The sequence below is a fragment of the Ylistrum balloti genome, unplaced genomic scaffold, assembly GCF_031769215.1.
Source record: "Ylistrum balloti isolate Yb309-2 unplaced genomic scaffold, AGI_CSIRO_Ybal_v1 Utg370120, whole genome shotgun sequence".
Taxonomy (NCBI): Eukaryota; Metazoa; Mollusca; class Bivalvia; order Pectinida; family Pectinidae; genus Ylistrum; species Ylistrum balloti.
In genome coordinates this window covers 270,270-286,352 of record NW_026782137.1, presented here as the reverse complement: position 1 = coordinate 286,352, position 16,083 = coordinate 270,270, and the positions used below count along the sequence as shown (strand labels likewise).

Genomic DNA, 16,083 nt, shown 5'->3' with positions numbered 1-16,083 from the left:
CTGGCTTATATAGTATAATTAACCCTGGCCCTTTCCACCCCACCCCCAGCCCTGATACCAACTCCCCTTTTTGCAGAGAAACAAGTCAGAATTTAAACTTGAGAGTACAACCCAACAGGTAACAAGTATATTTGTTCAGACAGCAAAGACACCTGATTACAAAAGTTATCCACTCCTAGAAAAGACTTTCATGTTTTACTTTTAATAAACCTTTATTCCCAAAGAGCCCAAAGAACATGATAATTACACTGTGATTACATACCACTAATGTCTACCCAGGTAACTCATGAGACTGTTTTTAATGTCAATGTTAGGCTACATGTACTTAATGTTCCTACCATTTTTTGATTAATTATTTTGTACAGTTTTTTTCATTCATTTTTCCAAACAAAATATTTGATGACTTGCACTCAACTATTATATGAGTTGGATAAAAAATTAAAATTGTCAAAACTAAAAGCTGTAATTTGTATCTCTATTATATTACCTTAGCAAAAACCAGACTAATGAATAATTCAGGTGATAGACATGGTTACCTCCCTTTGGGCATCTGAAGAGTATGCACTTTCATTAATGTTGAGTATCAAGGAGACAAGATATACAAGGTGCAGAACCATGGGGATTTGCCTGGGTACCACAAAGTCCAGTATACAAAGCTGAGCTATAAATGAAACCTAAGGTGCATGCTGATCTTACTTGATTAGACAATGCATGCAAAGCTATGCTTACAGCAAAGATCATAGATAATGAACAGTTCGGTGATCTGAGAATCAAAGGGAATTTTTGATGACAATTCCTAGACAATGATTGCGGAGACTTCCATTCAAATATGCAGGTACAAATACGGATTGTCATACAACATTGTATGAACATTGTCTTTATTAAAATTTTAGCACTTTGTAGACTACAAACAAGCAACATTTTGTGGACTAAAAACAGGTACATATACAAGTTTCCTTTGAGCACAAACAACAGGTTGGCTGACCCTGCACAGGTGTTATAGTACTGGCTTCCTGTTATATCAATAGAAACCAAACAAACCAGACCATTTATTTTCCTTTTACACAAATCATTTTCCCCACTCTTCCAACTTAAAACACTATAATAACAATGATGTCTCTATTGGGGATCAACACTTGCATGGCATTCACACCTAAAATGGACACAATCTAAATTTTGAAAAATAATAACAAATTGACACAGAATTTATTTAGGAAAGACATCAATATCATCATCAAACACTTTCATTATTAAACATGAAATTGCTGCAACATTTGTCATGAAACTACTAAATCTCTAATATATATTGACAAAGCTATCATTTAATTTTTAGATCTGGTATTGAATACAGTTGTTCAATAAAAGAAAGATTTCTAAATTCAAACATCAAGTTAGATTTTGTCTAAATTTTTGGTCTTCGATGGACATAATTTTCACAATATTTATGTTGCTTAAGAATTTGTAAGAATCCTATCAGACTTCGAAATCATTTCACAGTTGAATGCAAATTATCAAAAAGTTTTTATTTCAATGTTAGTGAACAAATCACATGTTTGGACACTTCACAACTGTTATGACAGCTTAACTCCAGATGAAAAGCTTGTTGACCTGGGGTGATGATCCAGAATGCCACAAGTACAGACATGTTGGTTTAGAATTAAAACCAGTATCATGACCAGTACAATTAAGCTAATTCCTGGCCTCAACTCCCACACTCCAAAGACAAACCTGTTCCCCTAGGTACATGATATAGATCCAAAGTTTGGCCAGGGTTTACTTTGTGTTAAAAGTCTACCGCTAAACAAGTACCAGAGGCATAAAATCCCCTAGTTACTGTATTTGTATAGCAAGATCTGGGAACACTGTACACAAGTCGGAGCTATACCAAACAGACCTTACATCCATCATAGGGTCTTGTTACCTGACCAATTTACCATATAACAAATATTGGAACAAAAATCAGGTTTCTTTTCAAGTGTACCTTCACTCTGTCTCCTCAGGTTTCTTCTAAAAGTAAATATTTCAAGTCTTGAGAAGGAAGTATTGATTTATTACCGGACACCTCCTGGTACTCGGTTAAGTCCATTCACATATTCTGGCTGTTCCATTAATCATTATTTCATACTATTCAGGCCTACTATTTGCAATATCTAAATGTGAGGTTATCAAACAGTTTTGTATAGCTATTTTTTTCTTTCATATTTTGTAAATTAAATGATTTCTTTTTCTTATACCTTTTCAAAAGAAATTGAAATGTTTACTGAAAGTTTCTCCTTTTAAAATTCTGATCCAAATAAAATGGTAATAAATATGATGGTATCTGAACTAGGATGATAATAGATTTTAGTATGGAACCAATAAATATATAGTGTTCCCTGTTTCTTATGACAGTGGTAAGTTACATAGATCTTAATAAGTCACATTTTGGAAAACCAATACGTAATATAATTTAAAGAGGAGAATACTAGAATAATATTGGTAGGGAATTTTTGCAGTAAACACTGCGAAGAAATCCAGAAATTTAAATGACAGAAAATTCATCCATTATTAGAACTATCAATTTTATGAGTATTGTTCAGTATATATGGTATATTTTATGACTCTTGACTTCCACAAGAGGAAACATTTCACCGTCTACAGGTAATGGAGTTGACCTACTTGCAGGCCTGATGTTGCATGAGTTCGTAAGAATGGGAAAGGGATGTTCTGAAGGTCATTTGGTCACTCCGTTTGGAATAAAGACATGTGGTCTTTTATGGGGTCACTCTGGTTTGAATAAAGACGTGTGGCCTTTTCTGGGTTCAGAGTGACTGAATGACCTTCAGAATCATTAAAAAATTAACAAGGGTCATTTACCTTTAAGTACAGCAACATAAGATAGCATAAAATCAGAGCATACTCAGTTATTGGTTTCCCATTCAATAGCATTTGATCTATAAATACAAGTAAACAGGAATATTACGACTAGGAATGGCAACACTAGTCAATACATTTCAACAAGGTAATCAAAGAAATAGTGACAGACTGCACTTGCTCTATACTTGCATGTCAAGTAGTATTTCCCTTCATATTTAAATCTGCCCCCTCCCCCCTCTCTCTCCCACCGTTTTCAAAAAAAAAAGAAAAAAAAATCTGGAAAATAAAGCTAATTTCTGTGAAAATGTGGGTTTCCTATGGTGTCCTTGGAGCATCAATCTATTTCAATTATTTTGGGGTAATACCTCTAGAATTCAGTACTGCTACACCTCAAGACTATGTAAATCAAGTCTTATTGGGATATCTGTTATCTTTAATTCAGCTTAGAACAATAATTATATAACCCAGGGCTAAATCAAAGAAAGCTGTGTTTTTCTGTCAATATGATTATGATGTTGACTGACGATTATCTGTTGGAAAGCATATCTGGTTACTGCAAGAATCTATACCCTGATTAACAGATATCATATAATCGTACTGATCAAGTTTCTTTCCTTCAAATTTTAAATATAAATACAAAGCCATTCTGCTGTAACATCTGAGCCAAAACCATACAATGACGACTTGTAATATGTATAGTATTACAGAGATAAAGCCATTAGAAGAAGCTAACAGCTGCCCACTTTTGTTTCAGCTCCATGTTGTATCGCACCAACACCACAACCTGTCACATACTCAGGGAACAAGTTACATCAATCATATGCCAGGTAATTATAGACTTATTAATGTCCACATACAAGCAGCTTCAAACAGCTGCTGAAGGCCTGCTATACCACAGTGCTGGACATCTCCATCACCACAATCTCCTTCCACTGAACTCTAACCTTACCAAGCAGCCTGCTCTATAATTTTGATCACTATGCCACAAAGGGATTTGTACAAATATCACCATCCAACAGCAGTGATGGCTGCCCGGTCTTCAGGGAATGCTAGGACAATTTGTCTAATGATGAAGACCGATTGATGTTTTAATTATTTACCAGCATCATCCCTATCAATATGCCACATATATATAAACCGATTCTCTAGGGAAAGGGACCAAACATTACCTACCACACTCATGCATCAAGTTCCGAATATTTGTTAATTTTCTCCAATACCCAATGATTGTCATTAACAAAACTAGTTGGAGAACATGCCATGGTCCCCAAATGGTCAGATAGACCTGGATGTCTAGAGTATTGGTACAATAGCAGGAGGTATCAATTACCTAAATGTCACCATGAGCAATCTCACACTAATATCCCCATAACAAAGGCCGAGTGCATTGCCCCTCCCCACATGGGATCAATATGACATTTGTGAGATCCTAACATGATGTGTGCATACTAAACAACAATATAATGTACACAGAAATACAACCACAATACACTGTTTGTGTATGCATCATTGAAAATTAAAAATTTCATGTGCAATCAATATTCATCAATAACAAACTTCAGAAATGATTGGTTACGGTGGATCATTTGGCCATGGAGGAACGCAATCAATATTAACAGTGAATACTAAAGTAAAAATTCTATCTCCTAACTACAAACATAGGCAACAGTAATACAAATAAAAGAACAAAAATTTGATTTGGACAATAATACCTACTGAAACATTTTTCATCTAATAATAGAAACAAATCAGATTGAGTTTGAGATGAAATATCTTATCATGTTTAAAACGTTATTTAATTTTGATACATTGTATTTTCTAATATATCCTTATCATGAAATGTTAATTCCAGCCAACCAAACCCCTTAATGCATTATTAATTTTGTTAAATTGTAAACCCTATCTGTTTATCAAATATTGTATACATGAAGACTCTCTAACCAGTCATTACAATCTAAGTGTCAAACGAATAGTAAAATCCATATGAACAGGAAATTATTGTCAAAGCAATGTGTACTGACTGTGTCTGATTGCACATATATATCTATGTAGTCAAATAAACACTGGAACCCAACTGTGTGTCTGTGATGTCACTTCCTGTTTGCTGTGGACAACATCATGGCTATGTTATATAAAAGGATATTTGTCCATATATGTTTCGAGGGTCATCTTCACAGCATGTAACAGAATCCAGAGTCTTTATGTTGACTGATGACCTTATCAGTCTTTTCCTTTTTTATTAAAAGATTGATTAAAGAAATACAAACATGAGGCCTAGCAGGCTAGACAGCCACTTGCAGAAAGCAATACTGAATATAAAGGTTATAGATTTCATTAAAAAGGCATTGTGATATTGATGATATGCGTAGTAAGACTGAAGGAGTGATATGATTTAAGACCTTGAGGGTGAGCCAGGGTCAACATAGGGTCTAACATCCTGCCCCTCAGGCCCTTGGGGGGGGAAAGGGACCATATAATTCAAAATTTAGGTTATCTTCTGTCAGGGAAAGTTTTTACAACACTTAATTTAAATCCATATGGCAGGTCTTTGAGATTAAGCTTAAAATAGAAACATCACTTGATTCTGGACAAAAGGAGATCGTATTTAGATCACCATCAGATCTTTGTCTCAAGATGACCTAATGAAAATGGATATGATATATACATTTAGGACAGATCATGCATGAAAACTGTTAACGTGACTTACATTTTAATTCATCTATCAGATATCACTATGTAAATTTATTTTTCAAAATGTTTTATATCTCATAATTAGTGCGATAACCATGAGTTCATATCGTCAACAATCTCCAAGTACATTATAAATGTGAGCCCGTCTATCATGTAAATAAGTAAATACAAGTTTTTGTAGAAGGTCCTGAATTGTTAATGGAATCTGAATTTAATTTAATTCTAAAGACATGAAGTTATCTGATAAAACCTATTACCTGTAGATTTTCCTGGTGTGTATTTTTCATTAGTTTCCTTTTGTTAACTGCAGTATGAATTATAAATCGGATAGTGAATTAAAAATAATTGGAACAGAAATTCATTTATACATCAAATATGTAGATACATATTTTGACACTAGCAGAAGAATTTTTGGAGGTATTACCATTAAATGAAGCATTACACAGCCACAAGTAAATTTTATTCGTAGCCATTGTCAAAGAGCTAATTCTAAAATAAAAACCAATTAACCATACAGGTAAAACTCATGTGTGTGTTGACAATGTTTTTATATGTATATAATTCAAATTCGTCTATCTCACTGTGTTTGTTAAAGATACAATGGCCAGTAATCCATTATTGAAACTCCAATTATTATTTCAGTTTGGCTATACACAAAATCGGTAAAAACACAAAAAGCTTTATTGAATTTTGTTCTGGTAATGCTATGGTGAACGCACACCGTGACAGCTAACATAAGATGGAAGTTTCACTATGAATACAATTAGATATTTTCATTGAATTTGAACAATTTTTGTTTGTTTCGATTGTTCGCAGTTCTGGGCAATCGCCACCTGCAGAGTGTGTCTGTGCAAATATCAGCCCTTCTTAATTGACATTTATACAAAGTTTCATGATTGGAGTATGTTCTGGACCCGAAACATAGCCCAACAAAGGCATCGCCTGAGCCATTATCTGAAGAGCTATATCCAATCTCCATTATGGCGTTTTAATTATTGATGTAAAATCATTTGAAGTTATTTTCCACCCTACATCAAATCCATGGAGACCAATGAATAATAGATTGTTGAAAATATCGAGTCACATCATGTTCATATTGTCCATTATGGAGGCATTTCATTAGGTTGATACAAGCCGCCATCACTTTGTCAGAAAGACCCAGATCCCATCATCCCCTAGTCCGTCACTCAGGCACTGTTGCACATGATGGAAATATATTGGCCTCAGGTTACGAGACTATTTACAATGAGTCGTGTCAGCTTCACATACATCATTCATTTAGTTTCTATAGTTGGATCAGAAAACAAGCATATCCATATACTCTTATACATATCTATAATATGCATACAGTTTCCAAAGCCACTATGAACACCTTAGAACCAACATTAACAAATCAAAAAAATTCTTACAACTTCTGGCAAAACTGACAAGGCCTCCAATCACTGACATCCATATACCACCAACACCAGTGGGACAATGGCAGAGTTGTCATTACACAGGCTGAAAATGCTTCTGTTTGATTCCCAGGTCAGTGATAGTTATAATTATCTGTGGTGATCTGGTCCTAGTCAGTATTATGTACTATAAACATGACATAATTTGCATAATCTAATCAACCATACATGCCAATTATCCCTTCATCTTGTGATTATCTTTCCCTTTACTACTATTCGGAGACAGTAGTGAAAGTTATTATATAAACTATAGAAATTGTCATCCACATTTCTATCAACTTAAGTACTATTTCAATCTAAAATTGGATATACCGACAGGTAAGTATTATTCTGAATGCAGGGGAAGGGAGATAATCACTTATGTCATTACCAGAATTATTTGCTTATCATTTAACAATTGCCTAAGTTCATTACAACAAGAATATAATTTTAATGTATAAACTCAATAAGGATATTTAATTGATTGAGCTATGAAATACTTGTTAGATGGTCTATCAGCTGACAAATGAATGTGAATCCAATATCAGTGTGCTGTTCTCTTATTGATAGGTTCTGATAATGGAAGGTAACAACATTTTTCATGACACACAATTTCTAAGAAAAAAGTAGATAAAAAAATAAAGAATCAAAAAGAAAGAAGAAAAAAATACACAACACAATATCATTGTAGATACAAGTGCAAATAACTTATGTGGAGCCCATTGTTACATATTTTAGAAACAAAATATGACTTAAGCCTCATGAAAAAAATAAGAATTCTTGACTTTTTTATTGCTTGTCACCAGCTACCAGGTAATCATAAAGATGATAAAGAAAATAGGTACATGCTACAGGGAAACAGGAAAACTATAAATAATTTTCTTCCATGGTGTAAGTATGGCAATGCTGAAGTGGACCAAAGGGAAATAACTCTTATTTTCAATTTTGGATGTACAGTAATGTTAATATCTATTATCAATGTAAAACAAACAATTTTTGCTATGATTTACCTATTGGGTCCCAGCCATGTGTCCAAACAGAAAGCACTATTCATAAAAAATTGCTTCAGACCAATATTCAACAATATCCCTCTATGGAAGAAAGATTTTTGAGAACTTACATTTCCCCAATATGGATTACGATTCCACCCTAGGGAGGCCTAAGATACACCATTTATACAGGGCTGATTCCCCTTAATCAAGAAATTCTTCAGACTAACTTTGGGCAAAATCAATTCTTTCCTACAGGAGGAGTAAAATTTTAAAGAATTAGCTTTATTTCACCTATTGGGCCCTTTCTTCCCTCGCACTGGGGACAAGACTTACTATTTATACAAAACCTACTCCCCTTCACCCAAGAAAATTTGGGCAATATCCATTTATCCTTAAAAAAACTTGCAAAATTTCTCCTTTTGAACCCTGCCCCTAATACCCCTTTGGGCCGAGAACCATTCCTTACACAAACTTTGTTCCCTTTCACCCAGGTATACTCCTGAACAAATTTGGGCATTATCTAATTATTCCTTAGAGAAAAGAAGAAATTTTAAGAAATTTTGATCTATTTCCCTAATTGGTCCTAAATGCTTCAGACCAAATTTGGGCAATATTCGTTCATTTCCAAAGGAGGAGTGGGATTATAAAGAATTTGTTCTATTACTACTATTGGGCCCTGCGGGTCAGGTGAGCTAAAAACAATAACAAAATATAACTGCAAAAAATGGGATAATGCACAACAAGGACCCAAGAAGTCCAATACTTTTCCAGAAATAGCACTAAACTGTAAAAAAGATGGCAGCCTTTGGCTATTTTGTTTTTCTGATCCATCCAAAAATAAAATGAATACAACTAAGGGACAAGGGGGTCCCTACATATGAACTTTGAGAATGATCCATTGAGTACTTCTCCAGAAATAATGATAATAAACTATTACTGTCAAAATCTAAGATGGCTACCTGTCGGCCATTTTTTCTTTTTTTTTTAGATCAGTCAAAAAATAGGAAAATGCACAATTAGGGCCAAGGGGTCACTGCACTAAACCTGAAAAAGGTTCATGAAGTACTTCTCCAGAAAGAGTGACAACAACAAATGTTTTTAGGACTGATGGACGGACAATGGTTCAAGAATAGCCTTTGCCTAACCATCTTATGATGGTGGGCTAAAAATAGAAAATGGTTGAAAAATCATCAAATAGAGCAATCTATATCACATAAAGCCAAGAATCTATGCGGTTCTTTTATTGTAAAGATATTTGTAGGTCAAAGGAAAAGATCAAATATGATCAACATTCAATTTCAATTCTTTATTTTTTATACCTTTAAAATTTCAGATTTTCAGAAGAAAATAGACAGAAATCAAGCTTTGAGAAGACAATAGTCAATAGAATTAAGTGATTAAAACTGTCTTTCTGACTAAGAAAGATTTTTCACATAACAAAGCTTAACACCAGTTCAAACACTTCCAGCACTTAAATACCCATTCATTGCTCTCAATTTCTCTGGCTTTCAATCATCCCACAAATTACCAATATCTCGCGCCACAGTTTCAATGGAATTCTGCTGCTAGCACCCTCCTGGCGAGATGTTCAATTAAATTAAACTTGTTTCTCCCTGACCTAAGCCTCCGATGCAACCGAGGAAATCAATGGAAGTTTATTGTTGGGAAACAACTTTGGTAATTAAACAAGAAATAAATCTGATTTGGAATTGAATGATTAAAAGAATCAATGTGAATTGTATAAACAGGAGAATGTCAAAAAAACAAAAAAAAGCTTTTCAATCTTCAAGAAACTCATCAATATAGTCGTAATCAGCACCATGGAAATAAAGTTATTTTCCATTAATTTATTTCCATTGATACCAGTATATCCATTGAAAAGACACAAACACAATATATACAAGTTAATGCATTGACAATGTAACATTTAATTAGCTGCTTAATTCAAAAATAAAGCTGCCACAATCATGTGTGAATGTACTTACCTTGTATGATTGGTTTTGATCCTTCACACTGTGAAGTCCTTGGAATCAATTGTGCAAATTTCTATAGATATGTATTACACCACAACTAAGCTTGTATCCTGATACCAGATTTATGTGAGAGAAGCGTTTTTTTTTTATAAATGTGCAAGAAACATTTTTTACGAGATCCACATCTCTAAGTGCCATTGATCTCCATGCCGCAATCCCCAGTCCAATGAATATTTAATCATTACTTTGTTTTCTCAACTTTGATTCAGGCAAATATTATGCAATAGCACTACCTTGAGACCATATCAACACAAGCTTGCAGCCTCAGGAAAAGATTCAATCATAAATAAGTCGACCAGTTTACAAGTGTAACGTTTAAGTTTGCAACATTAGACCCCTGATGCAAGTCAAACTTCTGAACTTTTATAAACGTGCACTGTTCAATACATTTCAAAAACATTTTACACAGCCATATCTCAAACAAATTATATCAAAAAGTTTTACGAACATGACTATTTGTGCACTGTCCAATACATATTTCACAAGAAGTTCTGCACATCCATATTTCAGTCATTTCTCATAAGTCTTTGTTTTCTTGCATTCAATCAAATCACTATAGAAATGGATGTCATGGCATTGCATAATATTTCGTAGAAAAGTTAATGAAATTTTAGTAGAGTTTGACGTCAACAACATTGATTTTGTTGTCTTAGCTTCAAAGCATACAAAACATAATCCCATTACTATTGAATAATTATCCCAGAACTCCACTGTCTAACATTTTGTTAAAGCCTATCATATTATTTTTTTCTAATCTGAATTAGAATACCAATTAAATTCTATGGGTAACAATAATTAACATTAATTCTCAACTTTTCACTTTCTCTATTTCAACACAGTGGCTCTTCTAGAAAAAAATTGCTGCAAAAGGCGTTGCATCATTAAATTATTCCAGGCTTGCTTCAGCTCATAGAGATTAATTACTTTACAAACACTAGCTTTACGAGTTCTATGAGCCAAAGATGTATGTTAAACAACATGTGAATCCCCAACTACTAATTTCAATTGCCCAGCTATAGATTTTAATGGGAGTTAGTTATGTTAGGGTGCCTGAATTATAGCCAAATTGGACTGTTACTGGGGTTTATGGTGACCTGACAGAACCAGTACAGCTGTATTGATTGGATGTGACTAAGTGCCCTGGCACTCAATTCTGTATTTCCGCATTTGACTGTATTCAATTGATTTTGAGATGCAGCATCAGTTGAAGTCATGGATCAAAGGTGTTTAAATACATTTTTACTTTAATTCAATAGGATCAAAATATTGCCCAATATTTCTGATGAGAAATCTGCTTGTTTGTTTTTTCTCAGAATCAAGATCTATGTACAATTCATAAACTAGAAGCATTACTCATCCAGATGTACTATGCACCGTAATCTTCAATTTTGAAATTTCCTTGTAATGCAACAGCGACTTTGGAGCCGAAATTTGCCCCAAAGGTACAATCTTGACCAATTAGCACCAATGCAAGTACAGTGCCAGTATTGCGATACTTTCCAGACACCAGTACGCGTGACAATTCAGTTGTCATGATAATGCATCTTTCAGTTCTTCTCATGATGCAATTTGTTCACAAGTGCAGGTCACATTCTTGGACACATAAGCCTACTGAATCAATATAACAGTAGACAGTCTAGGTTCTACAGCCTCCATCTTACTTTAACTCTCAAAGTCAAAATGGAAAAGAATCAACATAACTTGTTTACCAGCCATCATGTGCCACATCTACAGGTAGGTATCAACACTCAAGCAACCCCTAGGCCATCTCTTATATTGACAGTAGTGCATTTAAAGTGCTGGGCCACCATATATGTTGTGTGGGCCACCATATATGTTGTGTGGTCCACCATATATGCTGTGACTTAACACACAAAACTCAATCTAATTAGTTATCAAATCAATTATTTCAATGAAGATCCTAACAACAATTTCAAAATGTTACGCTGTAGTTATTAGTGATTTATTTTGGTAATATGTACTACAGTTCAACTATTTAAACTATTTTTTTTCTGTTTCTTTTCTATTAAAGTAAAGAGTCCTTGAACATCCCACTGTGTTTTATTCTCCAACGATCAAGAATTCCAATTTGTTGGGCATTTTCTGGCTTGGATCGGAAATCAAATCCAATTTGACCAATAACAACTGCTCAAGATTCTACAAAATTGGTTCAAGGCTGTCCTGAAAAACAGTATCTCTGTCAAAGTACCAGAGAGAAAATTAGAAGTTATCACTGTCCAACAATATTTTTACAGAATATGGTTTTAGCACCAACCTTGTGCCATCCTAAATTGAATTTGTGGAGTCATGATGACATTTTAGATGTTGCTTTCAACATTACAGTATTGTACAAGGATATGCACATAAGGATATTTAAAGTTTGTAATCATATTATTGCAAATTATCCACCAATTCAACAGAACTTACACATGCATGCTATCATAAAAGAAAATTAAAGATTTAAAACAGACAAATCTCATCAAATATATTCATATATTTTGTTTGCACTACCTCCTAAATTCAAAGAAAGAAAAAATAAGTCAGAAAGTTACAATCCTGAAGCAGAGGTTTCGGTCAGAATTGAAGAAGTTGACAATACAGAGCAGAATATGTCACTGCAAAATATGAATCTACAGCAGGATTTTGATGTTGAAGAAATATCTTGCGTTTAATAATTTATAATATTTTGAAGGTAACCCCAAACAATTTATATACTCTTTTTGACTTTGTGACTATAACTCATACAACCTTGTTTTTAACCAAACACAAGCAGAAGATATCGCTAGAAACTTGAATATTTTATAGTCCAAAAACCAGACAGTATATTTTTTAAACAGCAAATACATAGCTATTGGTATGTAAAGGAGCAGGAGCTCTCGACTCATTCCGTTTTAAATTCCTCGCTGCCTTAATATATGCTGTAATGTAAGATAGGTCCTCTTGGACACATTGTCATTGTAATACAACACTGTTCCTCCTTTCTCCTGTTGCTGAGGTTTGATCTATAGATCTATTCCGATAATTGTATTTATTTCCATGAGCCTTCCCAGAAAACTGTGTTTAGCCTCCAATCTGCATTACAAACAGTCTCATCCAAAATAGTCGACGAAATACCGTAGCATATAATTTCAAACAATCAAACAAGACTGATATTTGGTATTTGGGAGGGTTTGGGGGTGGGTGATTGGGGTTTTTACCATTACCATGTCCTTTTAGCACCGAGATATTTTTTTTCTTCTTTAACCATGATAACTTTGTGTATGTATATCCCAAACAGCTCTAGATTTTAGCTTGAGTTGTCTACTTGCACAAATAAACAGGTATTCAAAGTATCTGCTGCCGATTTCAGACAGCTGACACCAAGCTCTGTATGAAGGTAAACCAAGGCAAAGTCCTTAACCTGTAACAATTCACTTACCTTTCTTGAATACATGTCACTTGTTGTATAGGACTGTAAAAAACTTAACACATCAAACAAAATCCATATCCATCAAAAATCATCAGGACATCTAAAATGTACATTTACATGTAGATACATCCCAAATCTATTATCAATTAACCTCGATTGGAAGTATACACAAATAAATGCCCTTCTGTCAACAAGTCAAGAAAAAAAAACGAAATACCAACAGATAAACTAGGATTTTAATATTATAGTGACTTAGTCACGAATAATATTCATCATTGCTTTTTTATGACTATGTTACAGCTGCAGCTCCAGACCATCCAGTCATCATGTCGTCTTCTATTTATTATGTTAGATGTTGGATATTGATCAAACCAGTTTATGCACAATGATAATTTTTACAACAATCAAAATAACCCAGTTATAACAGCACCTATATACATGTATTATCTTTTATCTGGAGATTTTTTTACCTCCTGATACTAGTGAGAAGGGGAGCAACCCCTGATTAAAATCATAACTCCAAACATTTGCTATTTGAATTGGCATCAGTTTTTTTTTTTTTTATCACCACTAAAAGAAAAAAACTTATACATAGATTGAGACTATCTGTTTCTGTTCCTCAGTCAGGAAATATCTAAATAATACTTCATTATGAGATATCACTGCCACATCTAACAATTTCCCAGCTCTAGATCTGTGACCATAGTTGTAAACACAGTACCCATTCAGCTATCAATACAAATGGTCAATATGGTAAAGTTTCTTTACCACTTTTCAATAGTTACTAACAGTGATTCGGATCAATCCTAGTGATAGTTAACTACACACAATGTCTGATGTTTTACTTACCTTTGTTCCTGGCATTAGACTGGAATCACTGTAAAGACAAACAAGAATTTTTTTATAAGTCATTGTAAAAATTCTATAGAAAAATATTGTAATATCTAATCTTTTATATACAAATATCACATTTTGAGTACCATAAATCTGATATTTAGAAATCTATTTTATTGGTGAATATTAAATCATATATCTACACGAATATTAAATCATATATCTACACAGCAGTTATTTCTTACCTTGAAACTATTATTTATAATATCTAAAATCTATTTCCTATATATTTTCATGTACCACAAAATCAGGGGACATGAAAAATTACTTGGATTCTGTAGTTTGGTATGAAACTAATGATAATGTGAAAAAATATCAGGTACCGTAACATCAACAGTAAATATTATGTAAAGGACACACTACAAAAATAGTTTCTTCCAACAGCAAAATGCCAGTTAATGTAAGACACCCAGATAACCAGTCAAATTTTCAACAAAATGTTAACAATGCATGCATAAATTTAAAAATTCTTTTAAAAAAAAACTTTGAAAACTTGAAAAACTCCACTTTAACATGCAATGATTATGCAGTTTGTTTAGCACACATACAAAGTATTTCTATCAAATCAGCAACACACTCATGAAGAGCAGTCTATGGATTACAGTTTATAATAAATTGATCTCCTACATGAATGATTGAACCTTACACATATATCAAGGCCTGTATACATCTCAACATGTCTAATATGTTGTTCGTGTACAATTCCATTATAAAACAATTTTTCAATCATACTGTTTTACCAGTCTCCGTTATGATCATTTATCACTGTACAGAAAAAGTGACAAACATTTACCAGGTGTCAGAAATGGCTGTATGTGCTTAGATCCTCCTGGTGCAAATGAAACACAGCCAGTACTTTATCAAATCATTTATCACTGTATTTGTATAAACTTTTATACCCAGCCTTGACCTCCAAACGGTTTCTTTATGAATTCACAAGAAACTGAGGAAAATTAGTTTTGGGTAAATAGTAAATGGCTATTTTCGTCTTTGAAGAACAAGTGGAACCCAACAGTGTGAGGTTATACATTTTTGCAAACGTTTCAAATTTTTACAGCTCCTAATTGACATAACGACACAAACAAAATTTTTTTACAAGATTTACATTAATTTTTAAAGACATCATAGCCAGTTATTCTGCAGAGTTGTATCCAGATTTAAACTGAGGCAGAAGTAATGTAAACAACGCATACAGCAGCCTGACTATGTCAATAACATGTTGTATACACATTATATGATTTGAAAGTAACCCAAGACATCAGTGCCTCCACCCAACCAGATAGTATGGGATGATCAGACCAAGAACAGTCAAGTATTTGTAGATCTATAGTTTTAAGATTAAATTTTCCATGTAAAACCCCAAATTTTGTGTTAAGTGTATACATACTTCACAGGAATGGAATGTCCCAGACAAGCCTAGGACAGCCACTTAACCTCCTACAGCGTAAATGTTCTGTTATTTTGATGACTGTAAATATGTGTGTTCTAAAACTAAGAGAAATACATCATAGAGTATATGTACTTGGATTTATAAGGCTTCAGAAAAATTTACCCCCACAGACATACATCTCTGTAAACCGAATGTTTTCAGAAATGAAAGTTGTGTATAAAAGCATACAATCTCATCAATTCCACACCTTCAGGCAATACACATAATCCACAAAGTCTGGTGATCTGACATGCATAAATTTTCTGTGTTATTCAAACATAGTCATATAAGGTGAATTTCTGAAATGTATTGTAAATGAAGTTTATCAGTGCAAATAGACATGGAA

The 16,083-nt window shown here is 33.6% G+C and overlaps 1 protein-coding gene across 3 annotated transcripts in view; it reads right to left on the bottom strand.

Moving 5' to 3' along the window:
• Positions 1–16,083, bottom strand: part of LOC132550376 (polypyrimidine tract-binding protein 3-like) — a 108,801-nt gene that overhangs the window by 80,370 nt on the left and 12,348 nt on the right. For 2 of the 3 annotated variants that reach the window (XM_060214432.1, XM_060214433.1), the window contains exon 2: positions 14,264–14,291. In XM_060214432.1, coding sequence (XP_060070415.1) covers positions 14,264–14,291 — 28 coding nt within the window. Of the gene's footprint in view, positions 1–14,263; positions 14,292–15,101; positions 15,124–16,083 lie in introns of those variants that run through there. The other variant, XM_060214434.1, reaches the window with a different exon arrangement.